Below are 17,601 nucleotides of genomic sequence, written 5' to 3' on the forward strand. Positions count from 1 at the left end.
TCTTTTACAATGTTATTCAAACACCAAAGAATGAGAAAAGAAAACCACATCTTTACCTTGTTTATTCAATAAATAATTTAAAATGATCATTATGACCTGCCACAGCTCAGTTAATAATACAATGTCATGGTACTATTGTGGTAGAGGAAGAAGAATGAAGTGCTCCAAAAGAAATTCCACAAAGGGAAAAGAATAACCCCAATAGTAAAATCTATATTTACATATAGATATATACGTACATACACAGAAAAGTATCTTTGTGACCCATTTGCCAAAAGTAAATCTAAATTATAGAGTCACAAGGAATTAAACATCAGTTATATTTAAAGTACCCAAAGAACAATAAATGTCCAAGGTTTAAGTCACATTGCACTATAGAGATTCTATCAACCACACAAAAAATTATATTCATGCATTGGGCTCAATCACTGGGTTCTGTCTAAAGTATGCCTTATATTAAAAAATATATTGCACCGTTCTTTTCACACACCATATTCACCACCCATTGACTCTAGAGAGATTAAGTGCAAAACCATACACTCTAAAGAAAGTGATTCACTAGCTGAAGAAACTTAAGAACACGTGAATGGCTCACCACTGAGTCTCCAGCATCTGGTTCAGGGCCTTGCAGGTTGTTGGTGCTCACTAAATCTGTGGTCGATTGAGTTAAACCAAGATCACAAAGATGAATAACTGTTTAGTCCTTGACTCAGTGGATGACAGCTCTCTATAAACTGTATATGAGAAAATTCTCACCAGTAGACATGTTCTACAAATTCAGCCACTAGGATTTGGACTTTAGTGGTGCCATATTTAAGATAATTGATTTAGTGTTCTAAAATATCTTTAAGAAAGGAAATTACTGAACCTTTGAAACAGCACAGGAAAATGTGGAAAAATTCATTTAGCATCAGCATGGACTACATTGATAAAACTTATTAAAAAAATCATCTGGTTTTTGATATTATCCCTGGCATTGTTAAAACAAGTATGATAAATCAGGAAATAGAATCTCCCAGGGTCAAACTGAATAAATAATAACAAAACCTTCTACAGTTATTTGCAAATGATGATACCCCGCATTATATTTGATCTTTGATACAGAAGTCCTCTAAAACCATAATCCCTAATAATCATGTAGGTTTACAATATGCAATGTAATTTTCAGTACATTAGAAGAAAAAAGGAAAACAATATGTTACATGTTCCAAAAGGGAAAAAAATGTGAACCAAAAAAAAAAATAGTATCTAGGAATTAGTTCTTTTGTTTTGGAAAAATTGAAAGGTGGTCCTGCTAACCTTTCCCCTAATAAAGTATCTTGAGTGGAATAATCCACATTTCAATGCTTAATAAATCAATTTAGTCATAAACAAAAGAGCACTCAACCATTTTGTTTCTTAACCTTGGTGATACATAGGTTTTCATCACAGTATTCTTTTCTTATTAGAGTTCTATGGTTATACATAGCAGATGGGTTCATCACAGTATTCTTGATATGTTTTTGTATGTCTCAAATATGGCATAATCAAAGTGTTATAAGTAAAAGATGAACTTTTTAAGAAGTGTATGATATGATGTCATTTTGTAAAAGGATAAATTATCAAGTACTTGTTCCTCTGGAAACTTTGAAAGGAAAAAAGTTAAAACTTCAAGTGTCTTATGGGAAGCAATTGACAAACCACTGAAAAGCTTTCGTCTAATAGTCTTCCTGGTCATTTTCATATGAGCCAAATATTCATTCTAGGGCCTCATACTTACCTGTTTCCTCCATATATTCAATATTTTGGAATTTGATATTTCCCGCAAGATTTGGTAACAGTGTCCAATCTCAAGGTGACAAAAGAACTTTGCATTAATAAGAAAAATTTAGAGCTGTAGTCAAATTTGGAGGGAATAAACTACCCTTTTCCTTATACAGAAAGTCTTTTAATATGCCTGTACCTAAGCTTAATAAAACCTCCTACTTTGGGGGAAAAACATAATGCTTTGTAGTTTCATTTGCATACTAATGACTACCAAAATTTTTCAGTTAAAATATTCAGTTTAAAACTTCAAAAGCAAATCTATTTTATTCATTCTGGGTACCACTGACTGACTTTAAGAAGGTCAATGACAAACTGAAGGATTTCTGAGCTCAGTGGAAAGGATAACCAGAGACCTGAAAAACTGATTTATGAAGAACCAGAGAAACTGTAGGTGGCCTCAAGAACAGAAAGCTTGGGTGGAGAGTGGGCATGATAACTTCCTCATATGAGCCCTAGACAGGGGCAGAACAGATAATTGACACATAGTTGTTCAATGAATGAATGAACTAAACAAATTCGTAATAGAAAAGCACTCATGTGGAAGTGAGAGAACAGAGCAATTGGCAGCAGAAACCAGGACTTATTTCTTTGTATTCCTGGTGCTTGATATCATGCCTGGTACATAGTGTTGCTCAATTAATACCTAATTGAATTATGGCTCAATCACTGATCACCATATTGGACTTGGACTGTTCCAAGTCCAATCTTGGAACAGGCTGCCTTATAAATAATGAGCTCGCATTTCCTCTATACAGATTCTGCTATGAGCCAGGCTCTCAGCCAAGCAATGGAACCAGAGGCTAACTAGCTATCAACAGAGATGCTGAAAAAAGACTAAGTCCCTCCTACTTCTAAGAGCCTTCCTAACATCAAATATTGAGTTCAATGTTATATTTTCAAGCCAATAAGCCTGGTATAGTGGGTTAAGTCCCACAGTTTTTCAGTTTTTATTGTTTTTAATCAAAACCCCAAAGGGATTATCAGGACTTCAGGGCAGACACACTAGAGGTGATAATGCTTCCAGCAAAAGAGTTCCAGACTGAGAAGCACAGATGGTTAGGAAGCATAATTAACAGCTCATCCTCATTTCCAGCCAGCCTATTCTTCAGGGTTCCAGCATTTCCAGAATACTCTCAAGTCATTATGCTGTGCCATCTTTGACTCCTTGTGCAAGTAAACAGCACACCAAAACACTCCCACATGCACAACACAGAGATGTGTGTGCAAATCTTAAGAGTGGAACTTTTCAATGCTACTTACAACTCATGAGGGGTAACATTAAATTAACTTAGTGGCTCCCAACCAACATCTGTTTCTCACAAACAGAATGAAATGGGAAAACTGGAATATAATAGAAAATATCAGGGTGCCTCACATGCACAGATATACATTGTTTCATGGACAGTTCGTTTTATAAATGTAGATATTGTTGCAGATATGTGTAAATTTCTTGTGGGCTGAAGTCCAAAATGTTTAAGAGCTTCTATTATAACAGATCAGAAAGACGACAACTGTAGTTAACACCAAGGCCTCTGGAATTAGACTTATCAAAGTATGAATCCCAATTCTGCCACTGATGTGCTCAATCTTCTTGGCAAGCCTGTTTCCTCAACTATAAAAAATAGAGGAACCATACAACGCAGTGCATGACATCAACAAACAACAGATAAGAATTTTAAAGAGTCTATGAGGATTACCCATTTTTATGGTGTCTGGGGTTCCCAGTGTAGAAACGGTTGGTTGCTCAGGTGTCATCACATGCAGATTTATAAGGAGGGTCGCAGGATCCATTTAGAAAGGACTGTCCCCTACTTGCACAAGCATGGTGTTTGACTATTAAATACTTGTGCTGGACTTTTGCAGTTACAGAAAGAACAGAAACTAAAACTCCTTAATGTTGAGTTAACAACAAGAATAGAGTGTGGGGAAGGAGTTCTTCCTCAAACAGGGCACAGGCATGTGGGGAAATCTAGTTTTCCAAGGTTATTGACCAGCAACTTGATGTTCATCCCAGCAACAGGGGCCAACACAAAAGTCCCACGACTGCTGCCATGGCTCAGACAGAGGCTCTGGAAGAAGGAAAAGAGAGTTCTTTGCTCTCCCTACAGGCCCCATGACTTCCAAGGAGCCCCCTTCACCCAGTCTCACACGCCTTCTCTAATGAGTAGCCTATCACCAGCATGAACCTCCATAATGTTACCAAGGGAGTAGAATGGCCTCTAGCCATCTCTGTCCATCTCTACATGTAAAGGAAAGGTTAGGAAGGAGATTAAGCATGAAAATATGGGACAGTACCCCAGAACATGGGGAAAGAGAGGTGTGTAGGGAATCAGAAAGAAAGAGAGTAGTACAGGCAAAAAATGGAGGAAAGTGGTAACAGGAAGAGACAGAGGAAAAAAAGGTTTAAAAAAAAAACTGAAAAATAAGCAGAAGATAAAATAATGGAAGAAGCGATGAGGACAAGAAACCATCCCTAATTCCAAGCAGTGCCCTGGGATGGCAGATGACAGGACAATGCAGGAATAGGGGCTTTCTCTTTTCCCATTGCCCTTCTCTTCCTCATATCTGGTCTTCAAGCCTGGTTTCTATCAGAGAAACCCAGGACACAGGCCTGGGGTTTTTGGAGAAATAAGCTCCAAACACTGATAAACTCCAAGTGGATTTGAGACAAACCCTCTCCATCCTGCCTTCTATTGCCAGGAGTCACCTCAGGAGTCCCCATCCCTGATCCTCTTCCCCAGTGATATGGCTCCAGCTGTCAAGAAATCAGTCTTATCATTTTCAGAGATGCCCTTTCCTTGAGTTCTATATGATGCACTTGTATCTGACACAATTGAGTACATTCAGATATTTTTCTGAAGGCTTTTGGAGCTAACTGTAGTCCCTCACCCCAGAGAACTCAAGCATGATAGAAGAACAGAGGCCTATAACCATCACCTGATCTGACATCCTGGGAATTATCCTGGTTATTTGTAAAGGGAACCCCTGTCTCCTAGTGTTGCTACAAGAGGATTTGGCCTGGCAATCACTCCCTCTCTGGCCCAATCCCATCTCTTCCATCTTCCAAATAATAGGGAAGAGGCACCGTCAGTACTTGGAGAATATGAGCTAATTAGCACAGTCTTAAGTCATTTGTGAGGGGCTCAGACTGGACCAACGGTGCAGCCTGACTTCAAATCCCAAAGTAAGAAGTTTTGAAAAACAAATCATGTCTTTCCAGCTAAAATGCACAGACATCCAGCTTGTCACCATTTTCTCACAGGTGCGTCTACAGCTAGAAAGCAGGAGTGGCTCTAGAGGGAGAAAGACAAGAGCAGAAGAGAGGACCTCACAATGCTGTGATGAAACACCAGCCTTAGAAAACTGCTGGTGGGTAAAGCCCACAGGCATCCCCAAATATGTGGGAAGGATCAAAAGGTCTTAATGGGCAGGGAATTCAGTGCTGAAACCTCAGTGTTTGGGACCCAGTAAGGGAGAAGGATGAAAAGGGAAAGGAAACCCACACGTGGCTGGGTGAAGCCAGAAAGACACAAAGTGCAGAGATAAGGCCTCTGCTATCCCCTGGCCTGCAATCTGGGCCCAGAGTGACCCCTTGCTGGGCCACACCCACTGCCTGCCATGTTCACTCCCCAAAACCTGAAATTTCCCCTTAAATGGAGATTGGGCATGAGGAAATCAGTCTGGCTAGCCAGCCTGGCTCAGGTGGTCGTGAGGAGCAACCTAAGTCACTCTGGGCTTCTGAGCTATTTTTGAGGCAGAAATACAGAGCATCTTTGAGGACACCTGCTCTGTTTGTGGGAAGGTGGACAAAATGCTCAAAATACAATAAAAGGAAGGGTCAGGACCCAAAGGGGTCTCACTCCCTGTTTCTCTGGACTCCCTATGGGGTGCCTGTGTGCAGGATTTCTGCAGAAGATAGTCCATTTTGTTAAGCCTTTGAATATTCAAATTGAAAGTATCGCGCAATCATTGATTGTCAAATCATGGGTTTCTAGAGGTTTTAAATACTTGGCATGAGGGGGGAAAAACTCAAACCTATACCCGAAGGTATAAAACATTAATTCTGTGTGTCTCCTGCTCCAGGGACCTGGGTGCAGCCAGATGCTTTGTGAAACTTTAAAAATGTCGCATCTCTGCCTTTCTCCCTGCACAGGAGCCCTCCTAGGCGCAGAGTCCCTGCAGCTGCAGCATCCAGCCTGCGACCCAGTTCCTGCTGACCACGATGTCCGGTAATTCGGCTGCTTCTCTGGGGGTCGGGTCATGCGGGCCAGGGGCATTTCGATCCCGGTGTATTTCCACAGCTTTTCCTGCATACAACAGAGAGGCACAAAGTCAGAGCATGCCAGTAAGGGCCGGGCAGGATCCGGAGAGGGCACGGTCAAGCTGTGGCCGCTCCCACTCAGTGCCTGCTCCCCAGAGCAGAGGTCCAGAGCCCAAGTTGGCTGCTCGGGACATTGGAGTACCCCAGGCCCCTGCCCGCCCTCTCACTTTTCCACTGTCCTGTCCTGGGACTTCGCGGCGCGGACCTTGCGCGCCCAGAAACGGCGGCGCGGGGGAGCTAGAGGCTCATCGTGAGCCTGCGACTGGAGCAGAGCGCATCGGTAGCACAGAACTGGGCTGTGGCGGTCTCTGTGTCGACCCCAAGGGGCATCCACTACCCGCGGAGCCCCGAACCGAGCAAGGAAGTGGGAGCGGGAGGAAAGGAGACTGAACACCGAGAGGGCGCGGCGCCTGGGCCCTGCGGGCCAGGTGCGAGATTCCCTGGGCTGGACGAAGAAGAGCGCGACCCCTTTCCTGGGGAGACCCTAGCTCGGATCTGGGATGAGGGGCCCTCTGCTATCCAGTTGCGGTCCCTGCAGTGACCAGGCGAGGCGCTGGCGGCCTGGCACTGTCACCAGACGCCCAGGCTGAACGCGCTGCCGCCCCCCACCGCTGCGCCCGGCCCCACCCCGCGCGATTCCCAGGCGCTCACTCCAGGGTCGAGGTCAGGGCGGGAGTCGTACTGGGCTCTGCGACTGATCCCACTTCTAAAGCTCGCCCGGCCTGGCTTGGCCTAACAGCCTGCCTGGCCTACTCACTGCGGCTCTGCAGGGCCGTGGCTTTCCCTGCTCCTGGCGCGCTGGGGCCCCTCCGGCAGACCCCTGCGGCGCGCACTTGGCCATTTCGACTCTCCGGGGCAATCCACCTGGCCCAGCCGGCTCAGGGGCGGCTCCTTCCGAAGGCCTTCCTCCCAGCGATTGCGCCGTCCTTGGAAGCCTCCGGACGGCTTTTCCCGAGCTCGCGCTGCGCGGACTCTCCCCGGAGGCTCCGTCGCCGCCGGGAAACGCCTGCACCAGAAAGGAAGGGGGTGGGGAGAGAGGGGAAGAAGGGGAGAGCAAGAGCGGGGGCCGAAGGAGGGAGGAGGAAAATATGGAGAGCGGGAAAGGCGGAGAGAAGGGGCGAAAGAGAGATGGCCGAAGAGGGAGAGGAGGGAGGGAGTGAGCCGGGTCCTTTACTGGAATCTCTCTGATCCCACCCACCCAGGTCAGGGCTGACCTCCATGCCAAGGGCACGTAGAGGTCATAGCTTCCCCAGAAGTCAGGCCGAGACTGGTGGATAAGGAAGAGACTGAGGACTTAACACCAGTGGGAACATCATGGTAGAGTGGGCTGTCAGCTGCTACAAATCAAGCCCCCCAGATCCATAATATCTTCTCCCAGCTGGCTGGGCCCAGAACCCCAGGATCTCCCAACTTAACCAAGGTGATGGGCAACCCTGTATTGGCCTCCATATTCCTGAGCAGAAATACCAGTGTGCTATTGTTCTAGGGATAGGCCGAGCTTAGGGTGGATGGCCCCACAAATTTTCATGTGTTCTGTTCGCACTCGGGCCCTAAAAACGGCTCAGTCTCTCTTCATCCTTTGAAATTTCCGGTTACCTTAAACCATCTTTTAACATTCTCATTGAGTTATCCAAATCCAGAAACTTGGCCTTGGTGGACATAGTCTAAAAAGGGGGTCCTCACTGTGCAACCTGATATCAGACCTTGGACTGGACCACTGACTCAGTTGCCTTTTTCCAGAAAAACCCAAAGTGTATCAAGGTGTCCGGGTGAAGATCACAGTGAAGGAGCTGCTGCAACAAAGGAGGGCGCACCAGGCAGCCTCAGGGGGAACCGTAAGCATGAACCCCTCATTCCCTCCCCAGCCCATGGTAGGCCTCATTCAGCCCTATACCGGGAAGGTGTGGAGGTCACCCCCAGACCCTGCCTTCTTCAGATGTTCTTATAACTTCTGTGCCCAATTGCATCCCAGTTCACCATAGGAAGCCACATGCCAGGGGCATGCTGTGGGGCTCAGGATTTGGGGGCCCTCATCTGTCATTGGCCAAAGTTGGGTATAAAAGGCTTGTTGGTCCTCTGCAGGAAAAGAGTCGCTAGCAGGTAAGTCAGTTGTTGCTGTGTTAGGAAGACAGTGTAGGTCCAGCCCTCACATACTCCCAGAAAATCTCTCCTAGAAATTCACCTCATATAGGGGAGCCCTTCCAGGTTAGCCTGTCTGTGGATCATCTTTCTCACCCTCCTATTCTTCTGCAATTCAGCTTCTGAGGTCATCTGTAAATCACTAGTCACTGAAGTTCCCAACATAAGAGGACCATGTCACTGGAGTGTACATAGAACTACTTCCTTAAGATGTAATAAAGCCTTATGGAGGTCCAGGGTATTACAAAATTATTCTGGGCAATCATAAGGTACCCTGACACATTGTGTTCCTCTCTAAAGTAGATAAGCACTGCCAGGAGTGCTCAGGGTTGCAGCAGCAGCAGAACCAAACAAAAATGAGCTGGGTCATCCCCCCAGAAGGAAAGTTCTTATGAAAACCTCCGTAGACAGTACAATTGCTTGTGGGTTGGTTTGGGTGTGGAGGATCAGGCAGCTGGGACTCATATTGCCTCTGTTAGGATTGGTCCTTATCCAGCCTGTGGGCATCTGTGCTATAACGGTTTTTGTGCCTGGTGCTGTTTGTGTTCAATGTCCAACTTCACGAAATGGGCTTTTGGCAATGGACCTCCTGAAATGCGAGGAGGCAAAGTATGTAGAAGTGGTGAGACAGGTTCTAGAACCATATGGCCTGGGTTCAGACCTCAGCTCCTCCATGGTATGTATCCTCCAGCAAATTACTCAATCTGTCTTGCCTGTTTCCCCTTATCTTTTAAATTGGGGATAATAGGATTTTGTAAGGATTAAATGAGCTGTTGCATATGAAGCACTTGGAAAAGTGCTTTCCACACAAAGAGTGCTGATAAATATTATCTGGGGGAAGAAAATAAAATTAAAACCAGGGATTGAAAGTCAGCTATTCAGTAATGTTAATCTAACCCTCTGCTTGGAGTTTATAGCGGTCAGGTGTGAGTTTGCTGTGAATTGGTAATACAGCCGGAGACGTTAATATCATTGCCTGCAGGATTTCAGGTCACTAAAAATTCCTTACATTTATAGAAGGCTTTCCAATGGTTCTTCATTTAAAGCGCTTTTGCACAGTCATTGTTTCTTTTAGTTCATATAATAACCAGAGGAGATAAATAGATCAGAAATCTGCATTCCCCTACTGTAGCTGGAGTTCACAGTCTTTCAGTTGCTATTGGTAGAGCAAAAAGTAGGACCAAGGTTGTCTTATATTTAGTATTAAAAACCCTTCCCACCTATTGACTCCCTAAGTTCTCATTCTGAAAATCCATCCATACTGAGCAGGAGTCTGGTAACCTTGATCCCTTCAGTTCAGAGATGGTTATATAATTAATAAAATTAGGTCTGGAACCCTCTCCCCCCCAGTCAAGATGTTCAGTACAAAACAATATTTTTCATTAATGAGCTTTGATACTTGGTAGAATTCTGCTTCAGCTGCACCTGAAGAAGTCCCATTTGGGTAAAACAACTCCATTGCTATAGGGTCCTTAACAAACTGGTTTGACCACTGTTCCCTTGTTAACAAGCTATAGAAGCTAAAGTAAGGGTAAAGCACTTGGCTTGTGCATCTAACCAGTTTCTGTTCCCTAGAGCAGTTAAGACTTTTTCTGAATTCCCACCCCCCAATACACACACACACACACACACACACACACACACACTCACACACAGAGGGAGAAATAAAGCAGGACTCCTGACCTTGTAGGAAAAAACTATTTTGTTTCCTGGAAGATTTTGTCAGCCCATTTCCTTGCAAGCACATCAGAGTAACACACACATATAATTTCAGTAGGAGAGTCAGATATAAAATCCCTCACTAGGAGCCATCAGAAAGATCTGAGATTCTAGGAATGTTGCAAAAGTATAATCAGTAGGCAAGGATGGCAGATACCCAAGGGTAATTTATGCCTGCTCTTTGGTGTAGGTAGGCCTTTCTAGCTTAATGGAGATTATCTCCAATTGCTCAATTGTTAAAGGACACCTCTGGGAAACGTTAAGCCAAAAAGAAAATTAATAGTATCAAATATTAAAAAACAGGAAGAAATTTATCTTAATTTGTTATTAAAGTCAGAATAGTATCCACAGTTAAAAATAGAACAATGCAACCATGAAGTTAAAGATTGAGACAAATATTCAGATCTCAAGCTGTGCCAGAAGAAACTACATGCATGCCAGACTGGTAATTTAACTTTAAAAAGACTTTCAACAAGATTAATTTGCAAATACTATTTCTCTCTTTCTCTCTCTCTCTCTCTCTCTCTCATTAACACATACACAGACACTTTTTTTTTTTTTTTCCCTTCAGGGTAAAGAGATAGTACTTATCATAAGATATAATTTACCTTTTTTATCATTAGTTTTTTTTTTTTTTTTTTTAACAGCCTTGATGTGTTTTTATAAAGTGTAGATTGTAGGTTTTGTGCTGTTCGAAACCTAAGAGCAAGGTGCTTTTCTTTGTATTGTTGGAGCAGAGTAGAAAGTGAACCCATGACTAGAAAGATAATATCAAGTAGGATATTGTAAACATACCTGGGGGAGATAACAACTGGATAACAGGGAGGCAGGCAAACAGGCCAATCCAGGGGAGAAATGGGGCTAAAGAGAGCTCTACAATGAAACAGATTTTTTTAAAACCTGCTCCTTCCAAGTCCTTCAGCTCAAGCTGCAGCCAAATATTTGCATAAAGAGCTGGTAAAGGATTCCAACTTCCTGGTTCATGACATTACAGCATGGATCACTTTCAGAATTAACACCACCTCCTGTTTCAGCAGTGGCTGACTGTGCAGTTCTCCTAGTAGCTCAGTGTACAGGAGTGAGTATCCCCTGGAACCCAAGAGAGGTGTGGTGAGATTGACTTCCCAGTCCAGAATCCCACAGCAACACTGGTCCCTTTAAACTTTAAAGCCACCACCTAAAATCTTAAAAAAAAAAAAAAAAAAATCCTAAATTATTTCATTAGTATAATTACCCATTCAATGGGAAAATGCAGGCTGCTTTACTTTAAATAGTTAAAAGGCACAGCCTCATTAAGTTAAAAATGCAGTAATGAATAAAGCAACTTTTATTTTAAAAATGGTAAAAAGCATACAAAGAGCTGAAATATTTCCTGACCATAAACTAGAATGTCAATAAGCTCCGACTCACTGACTACATCTTTAAGAAAATATTTTCTATTTTAATAGTTCATAGATAGTAAGAATGTGAATATTTTTAGCTACTCAAGCTTAACAAAGTTAGGAATTCTGTTCTTTCAGAGAAATGAATTCCTAAGACTAAGAAATTAGATGTTATGTAAAAATTGAGGAAAATAATTGTCATGGTTGGATTAAATGTTACTCCTTACTAATTGGAAACTAAATAATTTAATAGGAAGTCATTTTGCTGAGCTTTCTCAAAGTATTACATTTCTGGAACATAAAAATTACTTTTATCAAAGTTAATAACTTAAAAATCAAGTGTATCAAAATATTAATATTAAATTTCTAATATGAAAAAATTCCCAAGCAAACAAACATAAAAGTTGAATCTAAAACAATATAGCATTGGTTGTATTTAAGGAAGACAAACTTTTTTTAGAGGAAACAATCTGGCTTACCTTACAGCAGAAGGAAACAGTCCCCGTCTGAGTCTTAGCTTTCCCTGTGTGATATGCTTCTCTTTGCTTCATGGTCATATTCTTGCTTTGGCAGTTGTCCGGAGGCAGCAGTATCCACCTTTCAGACCCAGTTGCACCATCTTCTGCAGGTCAGTACAGCCAGCAGTATAATTTCCTCAAAAACTTTTTCAAAAGTCCATCTCAAAGGTCTTCCAGTGCTTGATTCAGGGGTTAAGATAGGCACCACCATTTAATTGGAATCCAACCAATCAGAAGGTGAAAAAGGCATAGTGACTCCAGATGCAAGCCCAGCAAGGAAACTAGTGCAGGTTTTTGCCCTCATTTCTGAACTGTCTCTTCTCTGCTGCTTGTTCTGTCCCAAGACCGTGTTCTTCACATTTATTCCAATTTTTCATCTCCAAGTAACTAAACTTGACTACAAGATGGATCTTTTTTCAAAATGTGTTATCTTTTCTTAATGTACTAGTAGTTGGAATACAGAACATCCTGAGGCACTAAAATATGTTTTTGCTCTTGTTCATTTAGCTTCTAGCCGACAGGGGCTTCCCTCCCCTTCTTTTTTTTCTCTCTTCCCAGAAAGTAGTTCAAACAAGTGTAAGTTTTCCCAGCCCAATATGAGCAAATCTATTACATAAACACTCCTTCCTATGCCACTTAGCAGCTAGGAGTTTAAGGAGGTCATATATAAGAAAACCTGTGCTGATGGTGGTTCCCACTGAAGGTGTCACTTGAATTTAACCTTAAAGGAACTTGAGACTTTAAAAAAAAAAAAGAAAGAAAAAAGAAAGAAAAATTCATCCCCTTTGATGGGCATACCCTCAACCTCTCTTCCTGGAGCATTTAAGGATAATTATCACAAGTAGGTCCTATTAATACTAAAATGGAAAAGGAGTGATATTTTCCTAATTATTTTTTAATTATTTTTTTATTTTTTTACAGACTGCATTTTGATTCATTGTACACAAATGGGGGTACATCATTTCATTTCTATGGTTGCACTCAATGTAGATTCATACCATTCATGTAATCATACATGTGCATAGGGTAATGATGTCTGTCTCAGTCCACCATTTTTCATACCCCCCTCCCTCTCATTTCCTTCTACATGATCTTATTCTTGTTTTGTATTTAACATTCTTTTCCTTGTACTATCCTGTTAACATGTCCACTAAGAAAATACTTTGCTTTTTATAATTTTAAATTAGTGGTACTGGCTTCCATAAAGAAGTTCCTGATTTCCATTTTTATCCTTTGCATTGCCATGTATATCACTTCTAAAAACCCTCCCCTCAAAACTTAAATTACTAAGTGTGAAAAGTTTAACCCTGAATCAAGAGAATTATTTCCTACAGCATCAGATGTTTTCTCAAAGCCCCAAACCCATCTGTGATTTACTTCTAAGAGGTTTACTTGACTAGCAGATAGGGGCAAGCTGTCGGTGCTTTTATAGTCCGAGACGGCAGAGGCTTGAACCATGATTCCACTTTGGCCCTTGGACACAGGTGGGGCCGCCATGCCTCATTTTCACCCTAGCCACACTGACAACCAGTTGCCACATTATTAACCAGATTCTTTTCACTGACACTTGAATTAACTAAGATAATTAAAAAGTTACTGCCTACCTGTTTACTTTTCTGGAATTTCTTAAGTGCCTTTCCCCTCTACAACAGTAAATCTTTAGAATCTTGAAGAAAACGCCATTCAAATTCATTTTGCAATTTTGAAAAAAAAAAAAAAACTTTTCTCTTTTTCTCCTAGGACTGTATTTTGAGCCTGAATCAATGTCTTCCACACCCAATTATTTTCAACCCCGAGAATTTTCCACTTGTGTTTCTTGTGAAGAAAATCCAAGCTGCCTGGACCAGATCTTTGATTCGTACCTTCAGACTGACACACTCTCAGAGCCTTTGCCCAACTCCACGCAAAGTCCTCCACACTATTTCCCAGACAGCTTCCAGGCCACCCCGTTCTGCTTTAACCAGAGCCTGGTAATTTTATCTCCATTTTTTATATAACCAGATTGTTGATAACTCTGAGGTAGTGATGCTTTATAGGAGTTTGCATCATCTTATGAGAAATTATATAAAGGTTATCAACAAGGAAACCATCTGGAAACAAGAAATCATTTAAAATTCAATGTGTAGAGATAGTCACACTTGCATATGCCTTTAAATATACAATTATGATTTCCCAAGTAAGTTGATGTGTGGCAATAAAAGGGTTTCCTGGTAATACTTAATGTTTTTTAAATTGTGAAGTTAAGACATCTACTAATTTGGAAATCACTAGTTTAAACAATGGCCCTTAGATTTTTAAGGTCTTGAAAACAGGATTAAGACTGTGTGTACACACTATGAAACTTCATTCATATAAAGGGATTTTGTTGTTTTGTTACTGAGTTGACTTTACTAACTGGTCGTATGGGTCTGCTGTAAGCATAGGAATTCATTCAGGTCTGCAATGGTTAGTAAAAATGAAGCCCTAATCTTTGAATTAATTTGAATTATGTGTTCTTAGATAGATCTCAAACGTTTGAAAATGTGTTATCCTTCTAAATGAAGTAAGATACTAGTTGTTTTAGATGTTTTAGAAACTCATAATTTTTAAACCTTTAACTGTAAGGCGTGTGCTTTTCTTTTTTAAGAAATGTGAATACTTTTTGCTTTTGATTTTTTTTCAGTCATCTTTATGGGCATCAGACTAAATTTTAGAAGGAATTGAAATTAACTCTACAGAATCTGCATATTGCTGTGGGGAAAATACTGGGCCCCAAATATCTATGTCCCTTCTAAAAAAGCCTCTGAGTTTCTCCGTCACTTGTCTAAGAAGGAGGAAGTGGGTACCTTTCTCCTCAGGGGACAAGACTTGGGTGATGGGAAGTAGCCCAGAGGCTGGGTCCTAGCAGACCCAAGTTCTCCCTGTGCAGATTCCGTGTTCACCTGGTGCTTCACCATCAAGGGCGCAGAGAAACATCCAAGGTGCCACCTGCTACTTATACTGTGGCACACAGCAGGATTCCATGTACAGGTGATCTGAAGCACAATAGGATTTTGTGGTTTAAGAACAAAACATCCTCTAAAGTATGGCAATAACAGAGGAAGCCAGTAAAGCAAGGCAGTTTATTGTTGGGAAAGAAATAGGTAAATACAGAATGTGGTGCCATGAAAATGTATAGTCAGCAAATAAAATGACTTCTGCAGACTTGGGTTGGGTGTTTGGGGTTTTATACGCCTAATTTTCTTACTCTGTGTGAATGAATCCATGGTGTTCAGTTCTTTTGATCCTATTTAAGTTACTGAGCCCTTTGCACCTTGGTTTTCATTCTCTAGACCCCCGGATCACCTTCGGATTCCTCCACTCTCTCTGGCTCCTTAGACTACAGTTACTCACCGGCTCAGCTGCCTTCATACCCTCCGGAGAATTACAGTTCTCCCCCTTCTCTGGACACCCTAACCCATGGCCATTCTCAGGAAGACTACACCTACCATCCTTTGCCCTCACACGCCCAGTACAACTGCTTCCCTGCGGCCACCACCTCCGTCTGCTACTGTGCATCCTGTGAGGCGGAGCACTTGGAGGCAGTCAGAACAGCCGAGTACTTCTACCCAAGCACAGACTGCGTGGACTTCGGCCCCTCCGCAGCCACGGCTGGTGATTTCTACAAAAGGGAAACAAACTGTGACATCTGCTACAGTTAATAGAAATGGCACTAATTTGGAATATGGCATGGTTATAGTTACTGTTCTACCACATCTAGACAACACTTTGCAAATGCAACCTGTTAACAAAATATCACAGGCACAGTTTACATGTTATTGTTTTCAATTTTCTGATGCTAATGGAGATATTGAGATGAAGTCCTCAAACCTGGTCGTAGTGCCACCCCTGCTGTATATACTCACAATTGACATTTTGTGTAGGGAATGTTCCATGGTTTTATTTTTCTGTATAACGAACAAATTCTCTTTTTTACTAATAAATAATTTTGCATTATTATAGGCTGAATTATTTTTAAAATTACCAATAGTGACTTGATTATTATCCATTAGGCTAGGAAATTGATGACTACACTTGAGTGGTCTCATCTTACTTATTGGTGATTATAAAATTATTTTAGTGTGGCAAGGTGCCTTGGCTGCCATGAGATGGAGATTAGACATGCTGTGAAGGTAATAAAGGGAAAATCTGCCCTGCCTTTAAGGCTATATATCTAAGAGCAACATCAGAAAAAGTCATGGACTCATGTTTGCACATTGATTTATAGGATTGACTGTGTTACTTACAACTGACTTTCCAGAGTTTACTGCCTCCAATTAATCTATTTGAAGAAACCCAGGGTCTTTCAAGGTCAAGAGGAGTTACTTCAGCTACCTGTGCTACTCCTCTATTAATTCTTATTCACTGAGGACAAAGTACAGGATTAATACCTGAAGTCTTGAGGGGCATTTTCCATGTCCCAAGTTTCAGCACCACGGTAGTAATAACTGATACCAATAGCATTGACCAAAGTCACCATTTTTGAGCCCTTCTCATGAGCCAGAATTGTGTGAGTTTTCTCATGCATTATCGCATTTAGTCTTCATAACAACATTGATAACAAAATGAGTCCAAGGCTCAGAGAGTTTAAGTCACCTTCCCAGGGTTACCCAGCCAGTAAGCACCCAACCTTGGGTCTGAAGGAATTGCAAAGCCTGTTCCTTACTCTCCAATAGTTGAGCTACCACTTGCAAAAGACTGTTCAGGAACCCATAGAATCATTAAACCCCATCTTCCTTGTACAAACATGTTCCTATCACAACTAAGTCAGTCCTCCTGGAAGAGTCAGACTGTCCACTGGATACCAAGATGACAAACACAAGAGCTGTCAGAGTCCTGTGGTGTGGGGACAGAGGAGAAGCTGACTCACTGCCATCACCATCTCAGTGGGCTCCTTTCCTATACCAAGACAGATATGCTTTCCAAATGGTGCCACATGACTGTCCTTTCCCTGGAGACTTAACCGAGGCTTGGGCAAACAGGACAAGTCCCAGCCTGCCTCATGGAATAGCTGTGCCAGGAAAATAGAACAATTGCTGCCTTCCTGACATGTCAATAAAACTTGCTTCTTAATGGCTTGAAACAAATATCTATTCACACAGGTTAAGACCCCTTAGTACACCCTACTCCATCCAAGCAGCTATCTCCAAGGACAAAGAGCAGAGAAACCAAGGATGTACGGTGTTTGGTACCAAGACAGCCCTTTCCTGAATGCCCTTCTCCTCTTCCTTTTTCTTCATCTCCCACTCCAATCCTCTGCCTTCTGAATCAATTATCTTGCAGCTGTAACAGATCATTTTCCAACCCCCTTATTTCTGATTCTTTCTTCCCACACCCCTTAGTTTTTGTCTAAATCTATCTAGTATGGGAAAGGACTTATAGAGGAACTGGAGACAAAGGAGAATGTAACTACCATGCATCACAATGTATAATTCTACCTTAAAACGGTTTTGAGAACCTCACAGAAAGTGAGGTCAAGAGGTCAAGTGGGGCATTACTAAGTGGATGGACTCTGCCCACTCAGTCTCTTAGCTGCTACAGTTGATAGAACTGCTCAGGAGCTCTGAAGCAGCAGAGAAAGCCTCTGCCAGCAGCACTGGAACGAACTAGACTGCCCTCACCAAACCTGTACCTGTGACAACTGGATAGAGTACAGATGCTGAAGCCTCAGTGTGTGAAAGCAAAACCCAGTAGGTCT

General features: G+C 42.2%; 2 protein-coding genes across 6 annotated transcripts; one reads left to right on the top strand and one right to left on the bottom strand.

Annotated features, from left to right (window-relative positions):
- Nucleotides 1-45: 45 nt before the first annotated feature.
- On the bottom strand, nucleotides 46-12,446 carry LOC124958924 (uncharacterized). 2 transcript variants are annotated; one of them, XR_007103953.1, is made up of 4 exons: nucleotides 11,847-12,446; nucleotides 10,781-11,074; nucleotides 6,885-7,133; nucleotides 46-6,113 (listed from the first exon to the last, which is right to left on the bottom strand). XR_007103953.1 is itself a non-coding variant. In XM_047517523.1 (3 exons), exons 1-3 carry the CDS (start codon nucleotides 11,922-11,924, stop codon nucleotides 5,751-5,753), a joined length of 690 nt encoding a protein of 229 aa, XP_047373479.1. In that variant the 5' UTR covers nucleotides 11,925-12,421; the 3' UTR covers nucleotides 46-5,750. The 2 variants fall into 2 exon arrangements, 1 of the variants encoding a protein (XP_047373479.1); XM_047517523.1 differs by lacking the exon at nucleotides 10,781-11,074 and having other exon boundaries at nucleotides 11,847-12,421.
- Nucleotides 5,921-15,863, top strand: Pou2af3 (POU class 2 homeobox associating factor 3). Of its 4 annotated transcripts, none has more exons than XM_047517518.1 (5): nucleotides 5,921-6,035; nucleotides 7,868-7,962; nucleotides 11,941-11,995; nucleotides 13,626-13,855; nucleotides 15,197-15,863. In XM_047517518.1, exons 1-5 carry the CDS (start codon nucleotides 6,029-6,031, stop codon nucleotides 15,563-15,565), a joined length of 756 nt encoding a protein of 251 aa, XP_047373474.1. In that variant the 5' UTR covers nucleotides 5,921-6,028; the 3' UTR covers nucleotides 15,566-15,863. The 4 variants fall into 4 exon arrangements, with proteins under 4 accessions (XP_047373474.1, XP_047373476.1, XP_047373477.1 ...); XM_047517520.1 differs by lacking the exon at nucleotides 5,921-6,035 and adding an exon at nucleotides 7,023-7,153 and having other exon boundaries at nucleotides 7,330-7,962; XM_047517521.1 differs by lacking the exon at nucleotides 5,921-6,035 and adding an exon at nucleotides 7,195-7,547.
- Nucleotides 15,864-17,601: the final 1,738 nt, after the last annotated feature.

This window comes from Sciurus carolinensis, chromosome 11 (assembly GCF_902686445.1).
Source record: "Sciurus carolinensis chromosome 11, mSciCar1.2, whole genome shotgun sequence".
NCBI classification, from domain to species: Eukaryota; Metazoa; Chordata; class Mammalia; order Rodentia; family Sciuridae; genus Sciurus; species Sciurus carolinensis.

What these genes read in the sequence shown, in the direction of transcription:
- Pou2af3 (XM_047517518.1), top strand. An exon ending in AGTTGCACCATCTTCTGCAG is followed by an intron (nt 11,996 to 13,625) that starts GTCAGTACAGCC and finishes TTTTTCTCCTAG; the next exon opens with GACTGTATTTTGAGCCTGAA. An exon ending in TCTGCTTTAACCAGAGCCTG is followed by an intron (nt 13,856 to 15,196) that starts GTAATTTTATCT and finishes TTCATTCTCTAG; the next exon opens with ACCCCCGGATCACCTTCGGA.
- LOC124958924 (XM_047517523.1), bottom strand. Translation starts at nt 11,924, where the DNA reads ATGACCATGAAGCAAAGAGAAGCATATCACACAGGGAAAGCTAAGACT. An exon ending in CTGTTTCCTTCTGCTGTAAG is followed by an intron (nt 7,134 to 11,846) that starts GTAAGCCAGATT and finishes TTTCTGGTGCAG; the next exon opens with GCGTTTCCCGGCGGCGACGG. An exon ending in CACGGCCCTGCAGAGCCGCA is followed by an intron (nt 6,114 to 6,884) that starts GTGAGTAGGCCA and finishes TGTTGTATGCAG; the next exon opens with GAAAAGCTGTGGAAATACAC.